Here is a 19,951-nt window from a genome sequence, read left to right on the forward strand (position 1 = left end):
TAATGTGATGTCTCTGCTTTCTGTTACGTGATCTACATTTGTCATAGCTTCTCTTTCAAGGAAACAGCGTCTTTTAATTTCATGGCATCTTTTAATTTGGGGATTCCCTCATAGCTCAGTTGGTAAAGAATCTGCCAGCAGTGCAGGAGATCTGGGGTCAATTCCTAGCTCAGGTAGATCCCCTGGAGAAGGAAACGGCAACCCACTTCAGTATTCATGCCTAGAGAATCTCATGAACAGAGGAACCTGGGAGGCTACAGCCCATGGGGTCACAAGAGTCAGACAGGACTTAGTCACTAAACCACCACCACCACCGTCATGGCTGCGTCCACCATCCACAGTGGTTTTGGAGAAGAAAATTAAATCTTCCATTGTTTCTACTTTTTCCTCATCTGTTTGCCATGAAGTGTTGGGACCAGATCCCATGATCTTAGTTTCTTGAATGTTGAGTTTTAAGCCAGCTTTTTCATTCTTTTCTTTCACTCTCATCGAGGGTGTTCCACTTAACTTTCTGCCATAAGGGTGGTATCATATGCATATCTCAAAGTATTGATATTTCTGCCAGCAATTTGATTCCAGCTTCTGTTCCTCCATCCGGGAATTTTCATGATATACTGTGCATGTAACTTAAATAATCAGGGTGACAATATGCAGCCTTAATGTACTCGTGTCCCAATTTTGAACCTGTCTGTTGTTCTGTGTCCACTTCTAACTGTTGCTTCTTGACCTGTATACTGATTTCTCAGAAAGCAGGTAAGGTGGACTGGTATTCCCATCTCTTTAATAATTTTGCAGTTTCCTGTGATGCACACAGGCAAAGGCTTTTACATAGTCAAACAAGTAGAAGTTTTTCTGGAGTTCTCTTGCTTTGCCTATGACCCAGTGGAGATTACCAATTTGATATCTGAGCCCTCTGCCTTTTCTGAATCCAGCTTGTACATATTGAAGTTCTGTTTTCAGACACTTTTGCAGTGTACCTTGAAGGATTTTGAGCATTCCCTTGCTTGCATGTGAAATGAGTGCAATTATATGATACTTTGAACATTCGTTGGCATTGCACTTTTTCGGATTGGAATGAAAGCTTACCTTTTCCAGTCCTGTGTCCTCTGCTGAGTGGTCCAAATTTGCTGGCATATTGAGTGCAGTACTTTAACAACATCATCATTTAGGGTTTGAAATAGCTCAGCTGAAATTCCATCACCTCCACTAGCTTTATTCTTAGGAATGCTTCCTAAGGCCCACTTGACTTCACACTCCTGGATGTCTGGCTCTAAGTGAGTGATCACAACATCGCTGTTATCTGGGTCATAAAGACCTTTGTTGAACAGTTATTCTGTATATCCTTGCCACCTCTTCTTAAAATCCTTTGCTTCTGTTGTGTCCCTATAGTTTCTGTCCTTTATTGTGCCCATCTTTGCATGAAATGTTCCCTTGGTATCTCTAATTTTCTTAAAGAGAACTCTAGTGTTTCCCATTCTATTTTTCCCCTCTATTTCTTTGCATTTTTCACTTGAAAATGCTTTCTTATTACTCCTTACTGCTCTTTGGAAATCTGCATTCAGATTCGTACACCTTTCCTTTGCCTTTTGCTTCCCTTTGTTCTCAGGTAATTGTAAGGCCTCCTCAGACGACCATTTAGCCTTTTTCATTTCTTTTTCTTGTGGATGGTGTTGGTTACTACCTCCTATACCTTGTTCTGAACCTTCATCTTCAGTTTTTCAGGCAGTCTTCCTACCACATCATATCCCTTGAAACTATTCCTCACCTCCACTGTATAACCATAAGGAACTTGATTTATGTCATATTTGAATGGCCTAGTGGTTTTCTGTACTTTCTTCAACTTAAGTCTGTATTTTGCAGTAAGGAGCTTATGATCTGAGCCAGAGTGAGCTCCGGGTCATGTTTATGCAGACTATGTAGAGCTTCTCCATCTTCAGCTGCAAGTTATTCCTTTACTTCCTACTTTTCCTTTCCAGTCCCCTATTATGAAAAGGACATTTTTTGGGGATGTTGGTTCTAGGCTGTGATGTACATCTTCATAGCACCACTGGACTCTAGCTTCTTTGGCATCAGTGGTTGGAGCATAGACTTGGATTACTGTGATGCTGAATACTTTGCCCTGGAAATGAACCAAGATCATTCTGTCCTTGTGGACACTGCACCCAGTACCTGCAGTTCGCAGTCTTTTTTTGACTATGAGACTGGTCCATTTCTTCTAATGGATTTTTGCCCACAGATACAATGGTAATCTTAATTAAATTCACCCATTCCTGTCCATGTTAGTTGTCTGATTTCTCAAATGTTGACGGTCACTCTTACCATCTCCTGTTTGACCAATTTCCATTGATTCATGGACCTAACATTCAAGGTTCCTATGTATTACTGTTCTTTACAGCATCGGACTTTACTTTTACCACCAGACATCCACAACTAAGCATGGTTTTGACTTTGGTCAAGTCTCTTCATTCTTTCTGGAGCTATTTCTGGGCTCTTCCCCAGTAGCATATTAGACACCTACTGACCTGGGGGGCTCAGGTATCTCCCCCTGGTATGATCTCCTGGTATCATATCTTTTTGCCTTTTCATGATGTTCATGGGGTTCTTGAGGCAAGGATACTGAAGTGGTTTGCTATTCTCCTCTCCAGTGGACCACATTTTGTTAAAATTCTCCACCATGACCCTTCCACCTTGGGTGGCCCTACAAAGCCTGGCCCGTAGCTTTTGAGTTACACAAAGGTGTGATCCACGTGATTAATTTAGGTTAGCTTTGTGTGATTGTAGTTTTTGTTCTAGAGAACAGGGCATTGGAATTCTTCTGTCTGCCCTCTGAAGAATGAGTTAAGAGGCTTGTGGAAGCTTGATGATGGGAGGGACTGGCTATGAGGAAACATGGCTCTTGCTCTATTGGGCAGGGTAATGGTCAGCAAATAAATAAATAAAAATCAGAAAAGCATAAAGAAATATGTAATTATATCAATATGAGTAAAATCCTTAATGACATTCATAGCCATTAGTTTGTTATTGAATACCTCATTAAGAATTTTGAACAAGAGAGAAATATGTGAGATGAAGCTAATATGGAGGAAGATGATACTTCCCTCTGCCCTTCTAGGTTTTTGTGGGTGGTCGAAGAATTAAACTGAAGTGAGACAGATTAATAGGATAAAATAAAAGTATAATAACACATAGACATGAGAGAGACCCAGGAAAACTGTATAGCTCATCAAGATGGCCAAAGCCCAGAGCCAAAGAGAAAAGAAAATTTTAATGGTAGTTCTTTGGGACCTGAAAGGATAGGAATACAGTTCACATGGAGATGGGAAAGGGAATGTTGGTAAACGTATGTTTTCTGTGCCAGGCAGAGACCCCGGGCCACAGAGTGGACTCTCATCTCTAGGCCCTGCCATGATTTCGTCACCACACCTTGCCCATAATCTTTGTAGCTATCTCTGGTCATAGTTCTCTTCAGGGAACAGGACCCTTGCCTAAGTTCTTTCAGGCAGTTAGGCCAGAGGTCAAGTTCCTTTCTGAGTCTTTTGGCCTTGATTGTTTTCAGTTAGAATAATCTGTGTATCAAAAGAGACATTTTTAGATGGCATGTTTTGCTCTCCCATACTAACTAGGAAAGTAAAAACAATTACATTAAAGAAGAGAAAGTTAAAAAGTTATTAATCCTAGTTTCCTTTGTATGACATTTACATTTTGAAAGATACATGTTAACATATAAAAACATTGTGTGAAATAACAGCCTATGAAGGAAAAATCTGATTTACTTTGCATTGTTCTTTGGAACATCAAGGAATGTTTAAATAAAAGTACATTTATAGTCACTGTTTAGAGTCAATGGCAGCAAATATTTCTTGCAGTATGTTGCTTTACAATGTTGTGTTAGCTTCTATTCCATACTGAAAGTAATCAGACATACATATACATATATCCTCTCACTTTGGATTTCCCTCGCATTTAGGACATCCCAGTGAATTAAGGAGAGTTCCCTGTGCTATACAGTATATTCCCAACAGTTGTCTATTTTATACATAGTATCAATAGTGTGTATGTGTCAATCCCAATATTCTAATTCCTCTTACCCTAACCTTTCCCCCTTGGTACCATACATTAGTTCTCTATATCACTGTCTTTATTTCTGCTTTGCAAATAGGGTCACCTGTGCCATTCTTCTCGATCCCACATATATACGTTAATTTTCAATCTTTGTTTTTCTCTTTCTGACTTCCATCTCTGTATAACACTCTCTAGGTACATCCACCTCTCTAAAAATGACACAATTTTGTTCATTTTTATGACTGAGTAATATTCCACTGGGTTACCCTCGTGGGTCAATGGTAAATAATCCACCTGCCAATGCAGGAACCGTGATTTCAATTTCTGGGTCAGGAAGATTCCCTGAAGAAGGAAATGGCAACACACCCCAGTATTTTTACCTGGGAATTCCCAAGGATAGAAGATTCCGGTGAGCTACAGTCCTTGGTGTCTCAGAAGAATCACATACAACTTAGCGACAAAATAACAAGAATAATATTCCATCGCATATACCTTCCACAGTTTCTTTATACTTGCATCTGTTGTTGTACATCTACGTTTCTTCCATGTGCTGGTTGTTGTAAACAGTCCTGCAGTGAACATTAGAGTGCTTGTCTGTTTTTGAATTATGGGTCTGTGGTCTCTGTGGCAGAGTTAATGCTGACCTCTAAGAAGGCTTATGCCAAGGAGAATCTCTAGGACTGCTTCTGCCAGTGCCCCCATCCCTGTAGTGAGCCCCAGCTGACCCATGCCTCCACAGGAGACTGTCGAACACTTGGAGGTAGGTCTGATTCAGTCTCCTGTGGAGTAAATGCTCCTTTTCTCTGGGTCTTGGTGCACGCGAGACTTTGTTTGTGCCCTCCAAGAATGGTGTGTCTGTTTCCCTTACTTGTCTGGCAGTCCTATAATCAAATCCCACTGCCCTTCAAGGTCAGATGAACAGGGAATTACAATTCCCTTTGTCAGAACCGCAGGCTGGGTTCCTTGATGTGAGGTGCAGAGCTTTCACAATCGTGGGAGAACTTCTTTGGTATTTTTGTTCTCCAGTTACCTACTCAGTGGGTATGGGATTTGAATTCATTGTGATTGTACCCCTCCTATTATCTTGTTGCGACTTTCACTTTTTTTTTGAACGTGACGTATGATTTTCGGTGTGTTCCAGCATCCTGTTGATAGTTGTTCAACAGCTAGTTGCAGTTATGGTGCAGGAGGAGACAAACAGACATCCTTCTACACTGCCGTCTTGAAACAGAAGCCTCTGAAATACAGTTTGGAGTAATGAGATGACAGGAGAACTGAAGGACACTAGGTCTGCCTCAGGCTGGGAGGAGTGGAACAGTGTGGCCTCTCGACAGATGCAGACCAAATGTCTATTTCCAGCTCTGTCACAAGTTGTGAATTTGAGAATATTACCAAATTCATAATCTGCAAAGTGAGTCTTCTAAACCCTATTTTGTAGAACTATTGTAATATATGTGATATTTATAAAGCTCTTGCAATAAGGGGTTTCAAAGAATGACATTTATTCCTCTGACAATGACTACAGACCATAGTTTGTGAATTTTTTTTTTAGTTGCATGAGATATCAGAAATATGTTGCACTTTCAGAATGAACACAGTTCTGCTTAGTAAAACTAAATAAAATTTCCACATTTGTAAATATGCCATTTGAATGTAGAGGAATCTCCCCTGCCTGGATGCTACTCAGAACTTTTAGAATTTGTGTCAAGGACAAAGATCTTCCCTTCCAGTTGCCTTTTCATCCATACCACCACCCCCCCGTTTTCATTAATTTCACCAGCACCAAAAGTGTAGCCTTCATTTGAAGTTCCCCAAATTATGCTTAAAATAGGTAGTAGAACATTTCTGTAACATAGTGGCCTCTGACCCTAGTGTGGAGACTGCTGTTACTGTGGGTATAAGATATCTCAGTTCAAGGAAATACCATCCTTCTTTCCGGCAAACACCCTGGAGGAGTGGGGTTAAATCCCGAGTTGTGCACTGTGTTTCCCTATTCTGGGGCAGGAGCACAGAACCCATTTTATTCCTGTCTCAGGTGGAGATTCTCTCTGTTTTACCCACAGTCTCAAAGTAAAAATCAAGGGTAATCTTCCATTTCATTCTTCAGGCTCTCAACTTAAACCCCCCATTTCAGGGTCATCCCCCGCCCTCAATTCACTCAGCCTCATTTAGCCTAGCAACCCACCTAACTTCAAATTACCTCCTCAAGGGAACTGCAGTGTTCCAAAGTGCCCACATTCGTTGCCTCTAAGCATTTACTTTTGAATGCTCTAATCTGTAACCTCCTCTCCTTCCCATCCCTTGTTTCAACTTGTCACATGTTCAGGTCTCAAAGGGTATCTCCCCATCTGCTTGATATGGCGGCAACTTATAGACATTTAACTTCTATGGACAGTGGCTCAGGCTTCTTTTTATTACCATCCCCAGTTCTGCCATGGAGCATTCCAAGGATTCGATACTCAATTAGTGGTTGGAAATACGAGTGACAATGATAAAGTTGTCTAATTTATTACTATTTAATTTCTCATACAATGTTGAATAAACTCAGGAAATACTTTTAGTATAAAGGAGTATTAAAAGAATTTAACAAAACCAAAAACTTACCAAATTTACTTTTTCTTTTCTTTTTTACTTGACCTAAGTTATTTTACCACAGAGTCTCTTGAAATTTGCATGAAAATCCCTCTTCCATTGCTGTGTTTTCTTGTTCTAGATCACACAGCAATCAAAAATTTCTAAATTTGCATTATAAAATATAAAAACGTTAACTGGAACCTGCTAAACAGTAATAAATATGTGATCTATATCTTGACCAGCGGAACGCTGATTTCCTGTTTTTGTCCTAGCAAAGAGAAAGAATTCGTTAGAGAAACAGAGCAGTTTTAAGTAGCAGTTTTATGAAGCAGAGCAAAATTACAGTCCTAAGGAAGCTGTAATGAAAGCAGGCTGTCTGGAAATCAGAAGCGGTCCTGCCATGTGGTAGGGTCATGTGTGTCCTGTGTCATTTGACTGACAAGTTGATGGACAGCTTTAGGTTATATAACTTTTCTCCTAGTGTGCAGGCAGTTACCCATAAGTACCCAAGCAAAATCCATGGAGTGGGAGGGAAGACAGAAACCACAGTGCTATTTTTTATAAATATGGCATCATGAACCCTGGGTTACAGTAGTCACCGTTTAGGTCTTGGTGCATCTATGCCACCCCGTGCTGGCACTTTGTCTTGCTTGGTCCTGACGTGGCTGGAAACCCAGTGGTGGTCATTGGCCAGAACAAGAAGACTCTCTGGGTGTGCTCTCACCACCAGTGTTCAGGTGGGGAAGAGAAAGACAAAGCATCCCTGGCTGCTAACCTGGCTCAAGTATTATACTCCCAATTAGATTCTGAGCAGGGAACAGCCATCGTTCCCATGGGAAATGGTTGGCAGTTTGTCATGTGATACCTGTCTCCCAGCTGAGTGCAGAATCTGTATATAGTTGTCCTTTCTGCCTGAGAGAATGTCTGAGCAAGGATGATATAAATGTGCTTCTGGATTAATTCAAAAGTCATAGATATCTAAACTTATCTAGATATTTTTTGGGGTCATCTGAGAATTTTCCCTAATCTTGTTTTATCCAACTGAGATCGTGCATGGAGAGGGGAATTGGATTCTTATGGAAGTCTGGTGGGCCCTATGATTTCCTGAGGTGGGTAGAGTTTAAGGAGTTCTGGAGCCCCAGGTTAGAGGGCAAAGCATTGGTGATGAGGAATGGGAGCAGTGGTGTTCAATGCTGAGTATAGTGAAGAAGAGGTCTATGGTCCAAGAGGCTCCTTCTTTTGCCCAGAAAGAGATCCTGTGAACAGGGCTCAGTGGCTGGCTGATGGTTAGTATCATCGGGAGAAAGGGAAGGGCTTTTGTAGACAAATTAAGCATTGCCAAGCCAGCAGAGTCTACCTGGCAAGTCTTTCAAAGTTCAGAGTTTTTCCTAAAGGCAAGGAAGACTTGGACATAAGAGACCTCGCTGGAATCCTAAGGGCAAGTCTTCAGCAATGGACAGTTACCCATCTGAAAAGGAAATGATGAATGCTCATAAGGGGCTTCGGGTGTCACTGAATTCCCTTATGGACTTTTCATGGCTGTGGCATCCCTCACCTGTGATCTTGCTGGGCAGAATGTGGTTCAGTTCTCACCCCAGGGGCCGTTGTGGCTTCCCTGAGTATAGTTGTCTAAGAAATTATTTATGCCAAATATCGAAATGAATCCGCCACAGGTATACATGTGTTCCAATCTTGTAAAGTTTAAAAATAAAATAAAATAATAATAAAAAAATTGGTAAAAAATTTAAAAAAAGACATTATTTATGTATTTAATTTTGGTTGTGCTGGCTCTTTATTGCTGCGTGTGTGTTCTCTAGTTTCGAGGAGCAGGGGCTACCCTTCGTTGGGGTGCACTGGCTTCTCATTGTGGTGGCTTCTCTTACTGTGGAGCACAGGCTCTAGGACACGTGGGCTTCACTTGTTGCAGCAAGAAATGGTAAAGTTGAAGAAGTGTTAAGAGATTGCTGTTGTTGTTCAGTCTCTTAAGTCATGTCTGACTCATTGTGGCCCCATGGATTGTAGCCCTCCAGGATCCCTGTCCATGGGATTTTCTGGGCAGGAGTACTGGAGTGGGTTGCCATTCCCTTCTCCAGGGGAACTTCCCAATCCAGGGACCGAACCTCAGTCTCCTGCCATTTCAGGTAGATTCTTTACCATCTGAGGCACCAGGGCAGCCATATTTCAGAAGGTAGCCAGAAAATTTTTAGCTCAATATCTTTTCTTTTCTTTCTTTGTCCATTTTCTCCCTATCCTGTAGACACCCTCGACTTGAAATTTATAAACACAAAGTGGAGGCTTTCATGGCATACAGTGTCTAAATTTGGACACCCAAAGGCAAAGATATTGGGAGTCTAGGTGCAGAGAAATGCAGAAGGACGTGACTTTCATTCTAGCCCTATGAGCCAGTTTAACAGGTCATAGTATAAAATTTTGAAAGGGGTGGCAGGGAGACCTCCTCTAGCTGAAACCTGTCACATCAGGTTTTGACTCAAATCCAGATGGCCAGGACTCCAACCCCCAAAAATCCAGTTTGGGACTTGAACCATGGTCTTTTAATTAGAATCACTCACCTGGTAGCTGGACTTAGGGCAGCTCAGGTTGTTTGTGTCTCAGCACAGAAGGAATTCAGCAAGAGGCAAATTGTTAGGCAAGAAATAGATTAATTTATATAGGATGCTTGTAAGAGATACAAGCAGGCAGGTGACAGAGCTCTGCTTGGAGGATAAATTGAAATACCTTCTATAGTCAATGGAAAGTGGAGGACTAGGAAAGACAGCTTTCTTTGAGTAGAGGTCAGACTTACATCACTCCCTCCTAATTCATTTGCAACAAGAGACTGTCTGACTTTATGAGGTCAAACTTGGATTATTGTAGAACTTCTACAAATGGATAGAAGGGTCGTGACATTCCTCTTTTACCTAAAGGCCTGGGGAACATCTCATGTATTATTTATGGCTTTATATTTAAACATAAATTTAAACAAACCTGCCTTTTTTCCACTACATTCTGATACCTTTCTTGAACAATGTTAACTTACAACGGTCTACCAATGGTTCCTAGGTTTCTCTACCTCTATTCCCCTCCTAGACTTCTAGATCTACCAGTCTGTCTGTCTGTTGTTAAGCCCTCATTCATGTCTGACTCTTTGCAATCCCATGAACTGCAGCACTCCAGGCTCTCTGTCTGGATTCTCCAGGCAGGAATACTGGAATGGGTAGCCACTTCCTCCTCCAGGAGATATTCCAGAACAGGGATCAAACCTTCATCTCCTGCATTGCAGGTGGATTCTTTTCCACAGGGTCACCTGGGACAGCAACCTGTATGCTATACTATTCTATCCCTGTCATATGGAGGCATGCTCCCCCAGCCAAGAGCTGTTGGTTCTCATGGTGGGAGCCTTCTAAATGAAGGTCTCCACCTTGGACTCTTGTCTGGAATTTAGTGAGCAATTTTCTTCCCAACAGGTGGAAGGGGAAGTCATGCATGTGCAGAAACATTAAAGGAAAACTTTTCTAGCAAGGACTTGAGGGGAGGGGCACGCCACTTGGATTCGGGCCTTCCTTTAATTCCCTTTATCATGGAAGATTGGAAGGACAAAGGCCCAGGGAAATCAGTCTGCACAGAGTAGCTGACCCACATATGAAAAAACTGTCTTCCCTGCCACATCAAGGGTTACCTGAATCTCCTCTGGGGAAATGACCAGGGGTCCTCTGGGAACTGCTGGGAGGTCTTGAAGCTCCTGTCTCTACCTGAGGACATGTCCTCAGATTAAGGCCCACAACTCTCTGAGACTCAATAGAAGAAAGCAGAGGTTGCCTAACTTACCACATTTACCTGTGGTGTCTCAGGACAGAAAGCTGTGACTGGAAATTGAGGCCTTCTGATGGCTGGCTGCACCTGTCCTCAGTCAGGCTCCTAGGAAGACCTGTATTTCCTCCCTCTCTTCACTATTACTGTCCTCTCTCCAGGTCCTCACACTGACTTCCCATCTCCTAACGAGACCTGTCCTCTCCTGCGACAGCCTTAAATTCCCTGAGACCTCCTCAGAGGATGTGAGGGCTGGCAACCTGTGGTCACTCATGGCTGATCCTAGGGGAGGGATTCTATAAAAGTGGTATAGTGTGAGTGGTTCCTTTAGTCCTCATGGTCCTCTACTTGACTCTTGGCATGAACTGAAATTCGTCCTGAGGTTGAGCCCTGAGCCCCAGCACCATACCTCCTGAGATGCTCTAAAAGAAACGTGTTGGGTGCATCATGCCCACATTCCCAAATTTGCCAGTGCGAGGTGTAGAGGGCCAGGGCTGTGTTCTAGGTGCAGTCCCTTTATCCTCATGTGGAGTCACTAGTTTTCCACTCTTTACTAAAGTGAGGCTTCTACGAGTAGATCAAGGCTCTCACCTCCCTGAGACCACTCCAGTGGAAAGAGAAGCTCTTCAGCCAGAAAGCTTTCTCTTGGGTCTCATAGGGCTGACATCAGGGGTGGGCCTCCATAGTCTCCCCTGTTCTTGGCTGAGTGGTCCTCTTGCCCCTTGTTCAGGGACCTCATCCTCACTCCTGACCAGACCCAGACTGCAGCCTCCGCTCACCTGAGGCTGTGATCCTCAGAACAAAGGCGTTACTTTCTTGGAAGTTCTAGATTGGAAGACAGGATGAACCAGATGTGTGCAAAGCTACTGGGGCCTTCTGAGGAGGAGAACATTCTAGGGCTCCACTCTCTTCTGGAGTCAGTGGTCCCCTAGTCTTAGATCAGGTTTTTTACCTTGACTTCTGGTAGCATATGCGAATCCACCCTCGCTACTGGCTGAATCAGCTGGCCTGTGGCCAAGGCTTTCACCTTCTTGAGACAACAGAAGGGAAGGTGAGAGAACTACTCCCTGGCCAGCCTTCCCTGTTCCTCCGTGCCATCCCCCTTGCTATGGGGGGGTCCACTCATCAGCCCCCAGTGTCCTCACTGTAAATCCTATGAAAGCCTCTTAGGATCTTCTACTTGGGCAGAATTGGAGCTGCTGCCCCAAGACCAAAGCACTCAACTCCCTGAGAACCCCTCCGCCCTTGCCCTGCAGGAAAAGAAAGCCCACCTCAGACAGACTGCTCTCCCCATTACCACACAAGGCACGAAGCAGGATATAGTTTGTGGGACCTCTAGTGTTCTAAAATCTTCCCTTTGATAACTGTCAGAGGCTGAGACTCTTCCATCCATTGACCTGATGACACACTGCTTAAGCTAAGGCTTTATGTCCCAGAGAATCAGGAAGGATAAATGAGGGCATATTGATCTTTTCAGGGTATCTAACATTGCATGTGTTCATGACCACATTGTCCCTGAGTAGTTTTGTCTTCTTTCATACCATTCATTTATCAGCATTTTTTAAACTTTATTCCAAAACAGTTCCTTGGGACAGGGCCCCATGTGTCCAACCAGACACATTTTTTGGAGAGTTTAGAGGAAGAATGAATGAAAAGACATGATGTCTGGCTTAGGCTGGGAGAAGTGGCACCTTGTGGGCTCTGCACGAATTCAGATTGGGGGACTAGTCCTAGGAAGGTCACTTCATCAGTTTGTGAACTTGAGAAATTTGCAAGTTATCCATCCATAAATGCAGTCTGCTAAATCTGATCCTCCATGAATGCTGGAATGCATGTTCTGCATATAAAGCAGTGGCATACTGATTAAGTATTGGTTTGTAATAAGTGGAAGTTATGCTTACTATGAACCCCTCAAATACCACTGTCCCATCTGAGTTTATTTTTAATCCAGGAGAGAGCAGAGAATATGCAGTGAATTAGGACAAAAGAAACAAATATTCTTAAATGAGCTAAATAAGTCAAAGTATTCTTTATTTTTACTAAAAGAAAGGTTCAAAGAAATAATGTAAACCACAACTTAAAGACTTTTTATTCTTTTCTCCATTTTCTTTTTGATTCTCAATAGTTTCTGTGCTCTTCCTTCAGATTAGCATGAAAATCACTCTTGCAGTGCTATGTTACCTACTTTCAGATCATAAAGACAATATAGATGGCTCCTTAATTTCTTTAACATCTACCAAATCTGTACCTTTAAAACAGCAATGAATATAACAGTACTATCATTACCAAATTAATACTCTGAAGAAAAACAACCTCTTAGAAGTAAAAATATTTGAAGGAAACAAAACAAAACATATAATATGTAGAAGTTACTCGTGTGAAACAGAAAGAGAAATGTGATTGAAAGAAATGTTATCAAGACACCGATGTATAGATCAGTCCTATGGACTCTGTGGGAGAGGGAGAGGGTGGGGAGATTTGGGAGAATACCATTGAAACATGTATAATATCATGTATGAAACGAGTTGCCAGTCCAGGTTCGATGCACGGTACTGGATGCTTGGGGCTGGTGCACTGGGACGACCCAGAGGGAAGGGAGGGGAGGGAGGAGGGTGGAGGGTTCAGGATGGGGAACGCGGGTATACCTGTGGTGGATTCATTTCGATATTTGGCAAAACTAATACAATATTGTAAAGTTTAAAAATAAAATAAAATTAACAAAAAAAATTAATAAAGGAAAAAAGAAAGAAATGTGATCTAACCCCCACTACCATGCACTCTTTAGAAGCTTGACTACTCTTCAAGAAAAATTCTCCTCTAATGTCGTGTTATCTTGTTTGCATTGTGAACAATATATTCAGTATTTTCAGTGTGTTTTATAAATACTCTAACTTTTAAAACATTAAAACAGCTGGAAACTATGATTTATATGATTCAGATATTTGAATTCTGAAGCACAATAAACCTTATCAAAAAAAAAGTAAGAACATTTTAAAATACTAAACACCTCCTTCACCTCTTTACCTTTCTAATTTAAATCATCTTTCATTAGGTATTTCTCATGTGAATACAAGAAAACATACATAGTTTGTTAAAACAAACTAGACCTAAACTCGCTTATCATTTAAAACTGTAAGAAGATATGGGTTTTGTTCCCTCCACCCCTACTACTTTGCACTATTTAGCAGCTTGACTGCTCTCTCCCAAGACAAAGGGAACAAAGTGCCCTGCCCCCCTCCGTAGATGTGGGAGGAGCTGCAGGACTTGGCCCTGGAAGGGGCACTGGCCTCAGCCATGGTGGGAGCCCTGGCCACACCTCTCCACCCTGCTCTCTCCGCCTGATCTCTCAGAGCCTCGTCATAGAGGTCTGGGAAGGAACTAGGGACCCTACCATGTAACTTGGCTAGAACCTCCAGTACCTTCATCTTACTGGTCTCAGCACAAGCTCTCGGGCCCCACAAGAACTCGTAGCATGGAGGATCACTATTGGGCACCCGGCCGTAGTTCAGGTACTCCTTCTGCACCAGGTCTTTGGTGATGAGCCTTCTGGGCTCCCCAAAGATGCAGTGCCTCCTCCCAGCATAGATCCCCAACATACTGAGGAATTCCCAGATCTCCTCCTCGGTGGCACAGTTACCATTCATGAAGATGACCCCCAGGAGCACCATGAGGAGACCGGACTTGGGCAGCCCCCCATCATCACTCGGACAGTCATTTGCCCCGAGGTTGAGCTTGCTGATGAGGGTGTAGATATTCCTGCTACGGTCGACTTCCTTCATCTCCAGGCCAAAGACCAGCTCCACGCGCTCACGGGCTGTACTGAGGATCTCAGAGAAGTGCTGCCTGTACTTCCTGCTGATGATTTTCATCAGGGCGCTCTGCGTGATGGGCTCCTTCTTGGTGTACTTCTCCAGCAGGAACTCCACGAGTATCCTGGCCTTCCTGGCCAGAGGATCTTTGCGAGTGCTCTGAGTGGCAGGGGCTTCCTGGGAGGCACCTGCACTTTCCTCCTCCGGGCCCTGGGCACCTTCATCAGATGCTGCACATGAAGGCCCTGCATCAGGAGAGCTAGGGACCATGGCTCCCTGAAGCTGCTGGTGATCACCAGCAGCAGGGGAGCTCGGGAGAGAACCCTGAGGGGCAGAAGAAGGGGAGGAGGGGCACTCCTCCTTTGGGGCTTCAGCAGCACTGGCCTGGGCCTCCTGAGTGTCCCCCCGGACCTGGCGGCATTTCCCTCGGGCATGGGATTGCTCCTGTGCCTCCGAGGCATGGTGACAGCAGGTAAGGGGCCACAGGTGGGAGTGCGGGCAGGAAAGCAGGCAGGAAGGCACCTGGAGGAGGGACAAGGACATGCTGTGAGAACCTTCAGCGAGGAGAGTCCTCCCTGGCTTGAATGGAAGCCACTTCTGAGGGGTCCTCAAGGGCAGTGCTCTAGGACCCACAGGGCTCCTGTTCTCCTGGTCAGCCTGTCCCCTGAGCCCGCTGAGTAGCAATGGAGAGTGAGCCATGGGGCACTGCAGACAGTCCTCCCTGGGCATTAAAAGGGGGACCAGTGAGGGCTGGCAGATGAGGCAGGTCCTCTCAGCTGACATTCAGATTCACGATGTAAATCAGTGCGAGACACCCCCATATCCAACGCCTCCTCTCCCACACCCAGCCTGTTCCCTCTCCTGTCTGAAATTGACACTGTCAGCTTCCCAGTCACCCCAGACGAGAGGAGGGCATACTCAGACCCCCACTGAAGGGTCCCAGGACTTTCCCTTCTGGTGTCTCGCGGCTGCCCCTTCAAAACCAAGCTCAAAGCTCCCCTCTCAGACCGCCGCCCCCTTTCCCAATGTTTGGCCGGGAGGAAGCGCTGACCAGAAGGGAGGGTCCTGAGTTGCCCGTTTGTCGGGGAGGATGGTCTTCATCCTGACTCTTCCCGAACCCTGACATCCTTCTTCTACTGACCAGCTGCCAGCCTCTCAGAACAAAGTTCCCTCTTCTCCAAGTCTCCTGTGTCCGAGGTCGCAGTGAGGGAGCCCCTCAGCCTTTCGAGCTGCCCAGCGGCTGCCCGGATGATCCGCAGCCAAATTGCGGTGAGTCGGGGGTTACACATGGCTGCCGTTCTGGTGTATGGAGACGCTCAGTCCCCCTGAGGGTCCCTCCTTCACTCCACAGGGCTCGTGGCTCTCCCTCTCCTGAGCAGAGCTGGGGTCCAGCAGAGCCTGACGGAAGCATTCTTTCCCGAGACCCCCTAGGGGTTAGTGGATGGTCTTGGGGCCTAAGAGCTAGCCTGGATCCTCTGGTCTGAGTGCAGGGGTAGGGTGGCCGGAGGCTGTGCGGCCCCCTCTTTTCAGAGGGAAAAGGGATTCGAGGTACAGAGACGTGTCCCTGCACTCGTAACTCACATCACCTCCGATCTTGACACCCGATGACACTTGGGACTGCTCCCTCTGGCCACCGTCAACGGCAGTTCTCAGAGACAGCAGCACTGTCAAGGATGGCGTCGCTCCCCCAGCGTGCTTAGGAGGACGTCACTTCCTGTCATGCACATCTGGGCTCCAGGAGGACAGCAGGGGTGGGACCTGGACAGGCGGGGTTTTGGGGGTGCTTCTCACAGGATTGGCACGTGGACTTTCCCTTGACTCTTAAGGGGTCCTGGGACGTCCCTGTCCTGAACTGACAGCTGGCTCACTCCATGCCTCTCACTTGTGTCAGCACCTCCAGTGGGAAGAACTGGGGAGCCCAAGCCTAACAGCCTTCCTGGCGCCCATGAGACCAACAGCGAGGGCTCTCTTGGGCTCCCTCTTCTGTAGTAAGCAATGTTCTGTCGTTCTCCATGCTTTCCCTTAACCCCTGTAGATGCTGGGCTACGTCCCATCTCCTGACCTGAGGCCAAGGCCTCATATCGAAGATGTGAACCCCCGAGTCTCCTGGTATGAAGTGCACATATGTCTCATTCACCATTTCTACCCGAGGCTTCCTGGAAATGGCTGCTACAGGTAAGATGAGCTGAGAGGGAAGGATGAGAGACTATCTTCTGTGGTGTGGAACCCCTCACATCTCACTCAGAAACTTCATTCATATTGACTGCTGACAGGGCATGGAAATCCTTCCCTGTCTGGTATAAGTCCACCCCTGTCCCCAACCATGCTCATACAATTCCAGAAGAGTAAGTGAAGGGGCTCCTTAGCCTGACAGTTCTCACTGTGGGCTCTCAATCGACTGCAGGGTCATTGCTCAAAAGTTCTGAGATGAAATTCTGTCGTTTTGTACAATTACTGTGATACTAACTTTTCTCTTTTAGTCGCTGGGTGATAGTCTATTATGGTGATCATTTAAAAGGGCCAGTTCTCATCCACTAGCATCCCCTGGTGGCGCAGACAGTAAAGAATCCGCCTGCGGTATGGGAGACCTGGGTTCAATCCGTGGGTTGAGAAGACCCCCTGGAGGAGGACACTGCAACCCACTCTAGTATTCTTGCCTGGAGTTTCCCCTTGGACAGAGGAGCCTGGTGGGCTACAGTCCATGGGGTCGCAAAGAGTTGGACAGAACTGAGTGACTAAGCACACACACAACAAACTTTGTGCTGGTTATTTCATGATCTGGGCCATACTGCCACATCCAACCCAAACTTTGGAGCCCCATGGTCCTGGCATGGGGCCTCGGAGATGCTGCCTCAGATTCCTTCAGTGAAGCAGTGGAGATTCCTGATCTCAGGGCAGAGTGGAAGAATCCAGGGCTCAAGTTTAAAGCCTTTTGCAGCTGATCCTGTTGTCTGCTTCCCTTGCAGCCTGCACGTCTGTGCCAGTCTCTTAGTACTCCCACACCTGGGCACACATAGGGTCAAGTTCAGTGGAGACTTACTGTCCATCAGGGATTATTTAATTTTATGTTTTCACTTTTGTTAACAGTTTTCTTCAGTCCTTCCATAAGATTTCCATGGTTATTTCTGGGTACAAAAAGCAGCAGACCCTGTTTCATTGTGGTCTCAGCTACTCTGACTGTGGTACTAAATCTGTAAAGGAGTTACAGAAAATTGACAGTCTTACAATATCTGTTCCTCATGAGTATACATAACATACTATTCTGTTTGAGCCTTCTTTGTCCTAAGACTCTCAGGAAATTCTTCATGTTGCCTCCATGAAGACTGTATACATTTTTCTAAAGTTTCTTTGTAGGTAAATTTTTTTTCTATGGTTGCTTCTGTTTATGGTGTATTTTCTGTTACTTGGTGTAAGTAATTCTTGATACTTCCAGACCAACTAGATGATTTTGCTGCCATGATCTTTTTTTTTATTCCAGATTTTTGAAGTCTCTTACATGTTTGAATATTTCCTGTCCTGTTTTCTAAGATTTTTAATTTGAGAATCAAATTGTTACTGTGATCTTTTGCTTTTCATTACTTCTGACTTTTATTCATTTGGCATTGTTGTATATAACTCTAGTGGCTATATGTACTTCTCCAGACTTTTTTTCTAGTTTTTAAATTCATAGATTTTTAAACAATTATTTTTAATTAGAAGACAAGTAAATGGTGTGTCAGGTTCTCTTGTATGAAGCAGCTATATACATATATCTCTTCCCTCATGAACCTCCCTCCCACCCCCGACCTCACCCCTCTAGGTCGTCACTGAGCTGATTCCTTGTGTCACCCAGCAACTTCCCCCTCATGCCTGTTGTCCACACGGTAGTGAATATTTGTCCACGCCACTCTCTCAATTCGTCTCACTGTCTGCTTCCCCCGATGTGTCCACATGCCCGTTCTCTACGTCTGTGTCTCCATTCTTGCCCTGCAAATAGATTTATAACTACCCTTTTGTGGCTTTTCTTTCTTATTCTCTTATTAGTATATTTTGCAGATAGAAGTTTTTAATATTAACAAGGTTCAGCTTATTATTTTCTTTCATGGACTGTGCTTTTGGTGTTGTGCCTAAAATCTCATTACCAAAGTCATGTTTTGCCCCCGTGTTATCTTATAGATTTTCTTGCCTATTGCATATGGCATGTACAATCCTAGTCCCTGACCAGCGATCAAAACTCTTCTACCAGCAGTGGAAGTGTTGATTCTTAAACACTGGACTGCCAGGGATGTCCCTGAAATTTTTTTTAAATTGTGTGGTTTTGATTTAGGTCTGTGATTCCCTTTGAGTTAATTATTTTGAAAGGCTTAGAGTTTGTATGTGGATTCATTTTTCTTAGATAAGGATGTCTAGTTATCCCAAGGCTGTAAGTTTAAAAGACTGTCCTTTTCCATTGAATTGCCTTTGTGCCTTTGTTAAAGGTCGGTTTAGTGTTTGGGATGTCTGTTTCTAGATTTTCTGTTCTGTGCCATTGATCTGTCTATTATTCTGTTAATAGCATACAGTCTTGAGTATTGTAGCTTTAAAGTAAGTTTTGAAATCCAGTAATATCAATTCTCTAACTTTGACCTTTGATATTGACTTCAGTGGGTATTATGGATCATTTCATTTTTGACATAAAATTTAAATTGTTGGCTGCTATCTACAAGCTATCTTGCTGGAATTTTAAACAGAATTGCATTAAGTATCTAGGTTATGTTGGCAATAAGTGACGTCTCAACAATATAGCATCTCCCTATCTATGAACATGGCGTGTCTATTTATATAGATCTTCTTTAATTATTTTCAGTGCAGTTTATGAGTTTTACTCATGTAAATCTTATACATATTTTTTAAAGAATTACTTCTAATATATTTTGGTGCTAATGTAAATGGTGTTAGGTTTTTAATTGCAAGTTCCATTTCTTTATTGGAAAAGAATTGACTATTATGCATTAACCTTATTAATATACTAATTATATAGTAGTTATATATTGATAATATATTAACCTTATTAACATACACTCCTGGCTTATTAATGCCAGGAGTTTTCTTGTTGTTGATGATTATAATTCCATTTTTCCCTTCCAAATATCTATATCTTTTGCTTCCTTCCCTTATCTCATTGCATTGGCTACAACTTTCAGTACAGTGTTGAATAGGCATGGTGAGAAGGGATATCCTCGCCTTGTTCCTCACCTTAGTGTGACAGCATCTGTCTTCTCACTATAGAATATGATGTTTTACCTGTATTTCTTTTTAGATGTTGTATATGAAGCTGAGGAAATGCCTGTCTGTATCTAGTTTGCTGAGAATTTTTATGATGAATGGGTGTTGGATTTTATCAGATGATTTTTTTCCCTTCATCTGTTGATCTGATCTTGTGATTATCTTCCTTAGACTATTGTTATTATGACTTAAGGTTGCTGATTTTCAAATGTTGCACATCTGAAATGCATCCTACTTAGATATAGTATGTAATTCCTTCTATGGATTGTTAGGTTTCTTTCCTTATATTTTGTTGGGGATTTTGCTTCTGTGTTCATGAGAGGTATTTGTGTTCAATTTTTTTCTCTTAATTTCTTCATCAATTCTTCAGTGCTCTGCTTTCCTCACAGTCCAACTCTCACATCCATACATGACCAGTGGAAAAACCATAGTCTTGACTAGATGGACCTTTGTTG

At 43.7% G+C, this 19,951-nt stretch overlaps 1 protein-coding gene across 1 annotated transcript; it reads right to left on the reverse strand.

The window, feature by feature from the left end:
- Positions 1-13,610: 13,610 nt before the first annotated feature.
- LOC139181600 (melanoma-associated antigen B4-like) lies at positions 13,611-14,525 on the reverse strand. Its single transcript, XM_070785090.1, has one exon. The coding sequence runs from the start codon at positions 14,520-14,522 to the stop codon at positions 13,611-13,613; it is 912 nt and encodes a 303-aa protein (XP_070641191.1). The 5' UTR covers positions 14,523-14,525.
- Between the last annotated feature and the right edge of the window lie 5,426 nt (positions 14,526-19,951).

The sequence above is a fragment of the Bos indicus genome, chromosome X (assembly GCF_029378745.1).
Source record: "Bos indicus isolate NIAB-ARS_2022 breed Sahiwal x Tharparkar chromosome X, NIAB-ARS_B.indTharparkar_mat_pri_1.0, whole genome shotgun sequence".
Classification (NCBI taxonomy): Eukaryota; Metazoa; Chordata; class Mammalia; order Artiodactyla; family Bovidae; genus Bos; species Bos indicus.

What these genes read in the sequence shown, in the direction of transcription:
- LOC139181600 (XM_070785090.1), bottom strand. Translation starts at nt 14,522, where the DNA reads ATGGTCCCTAGCTCTCCTGATGCAGGGCCTTCATGTGCAGCATCTGAT.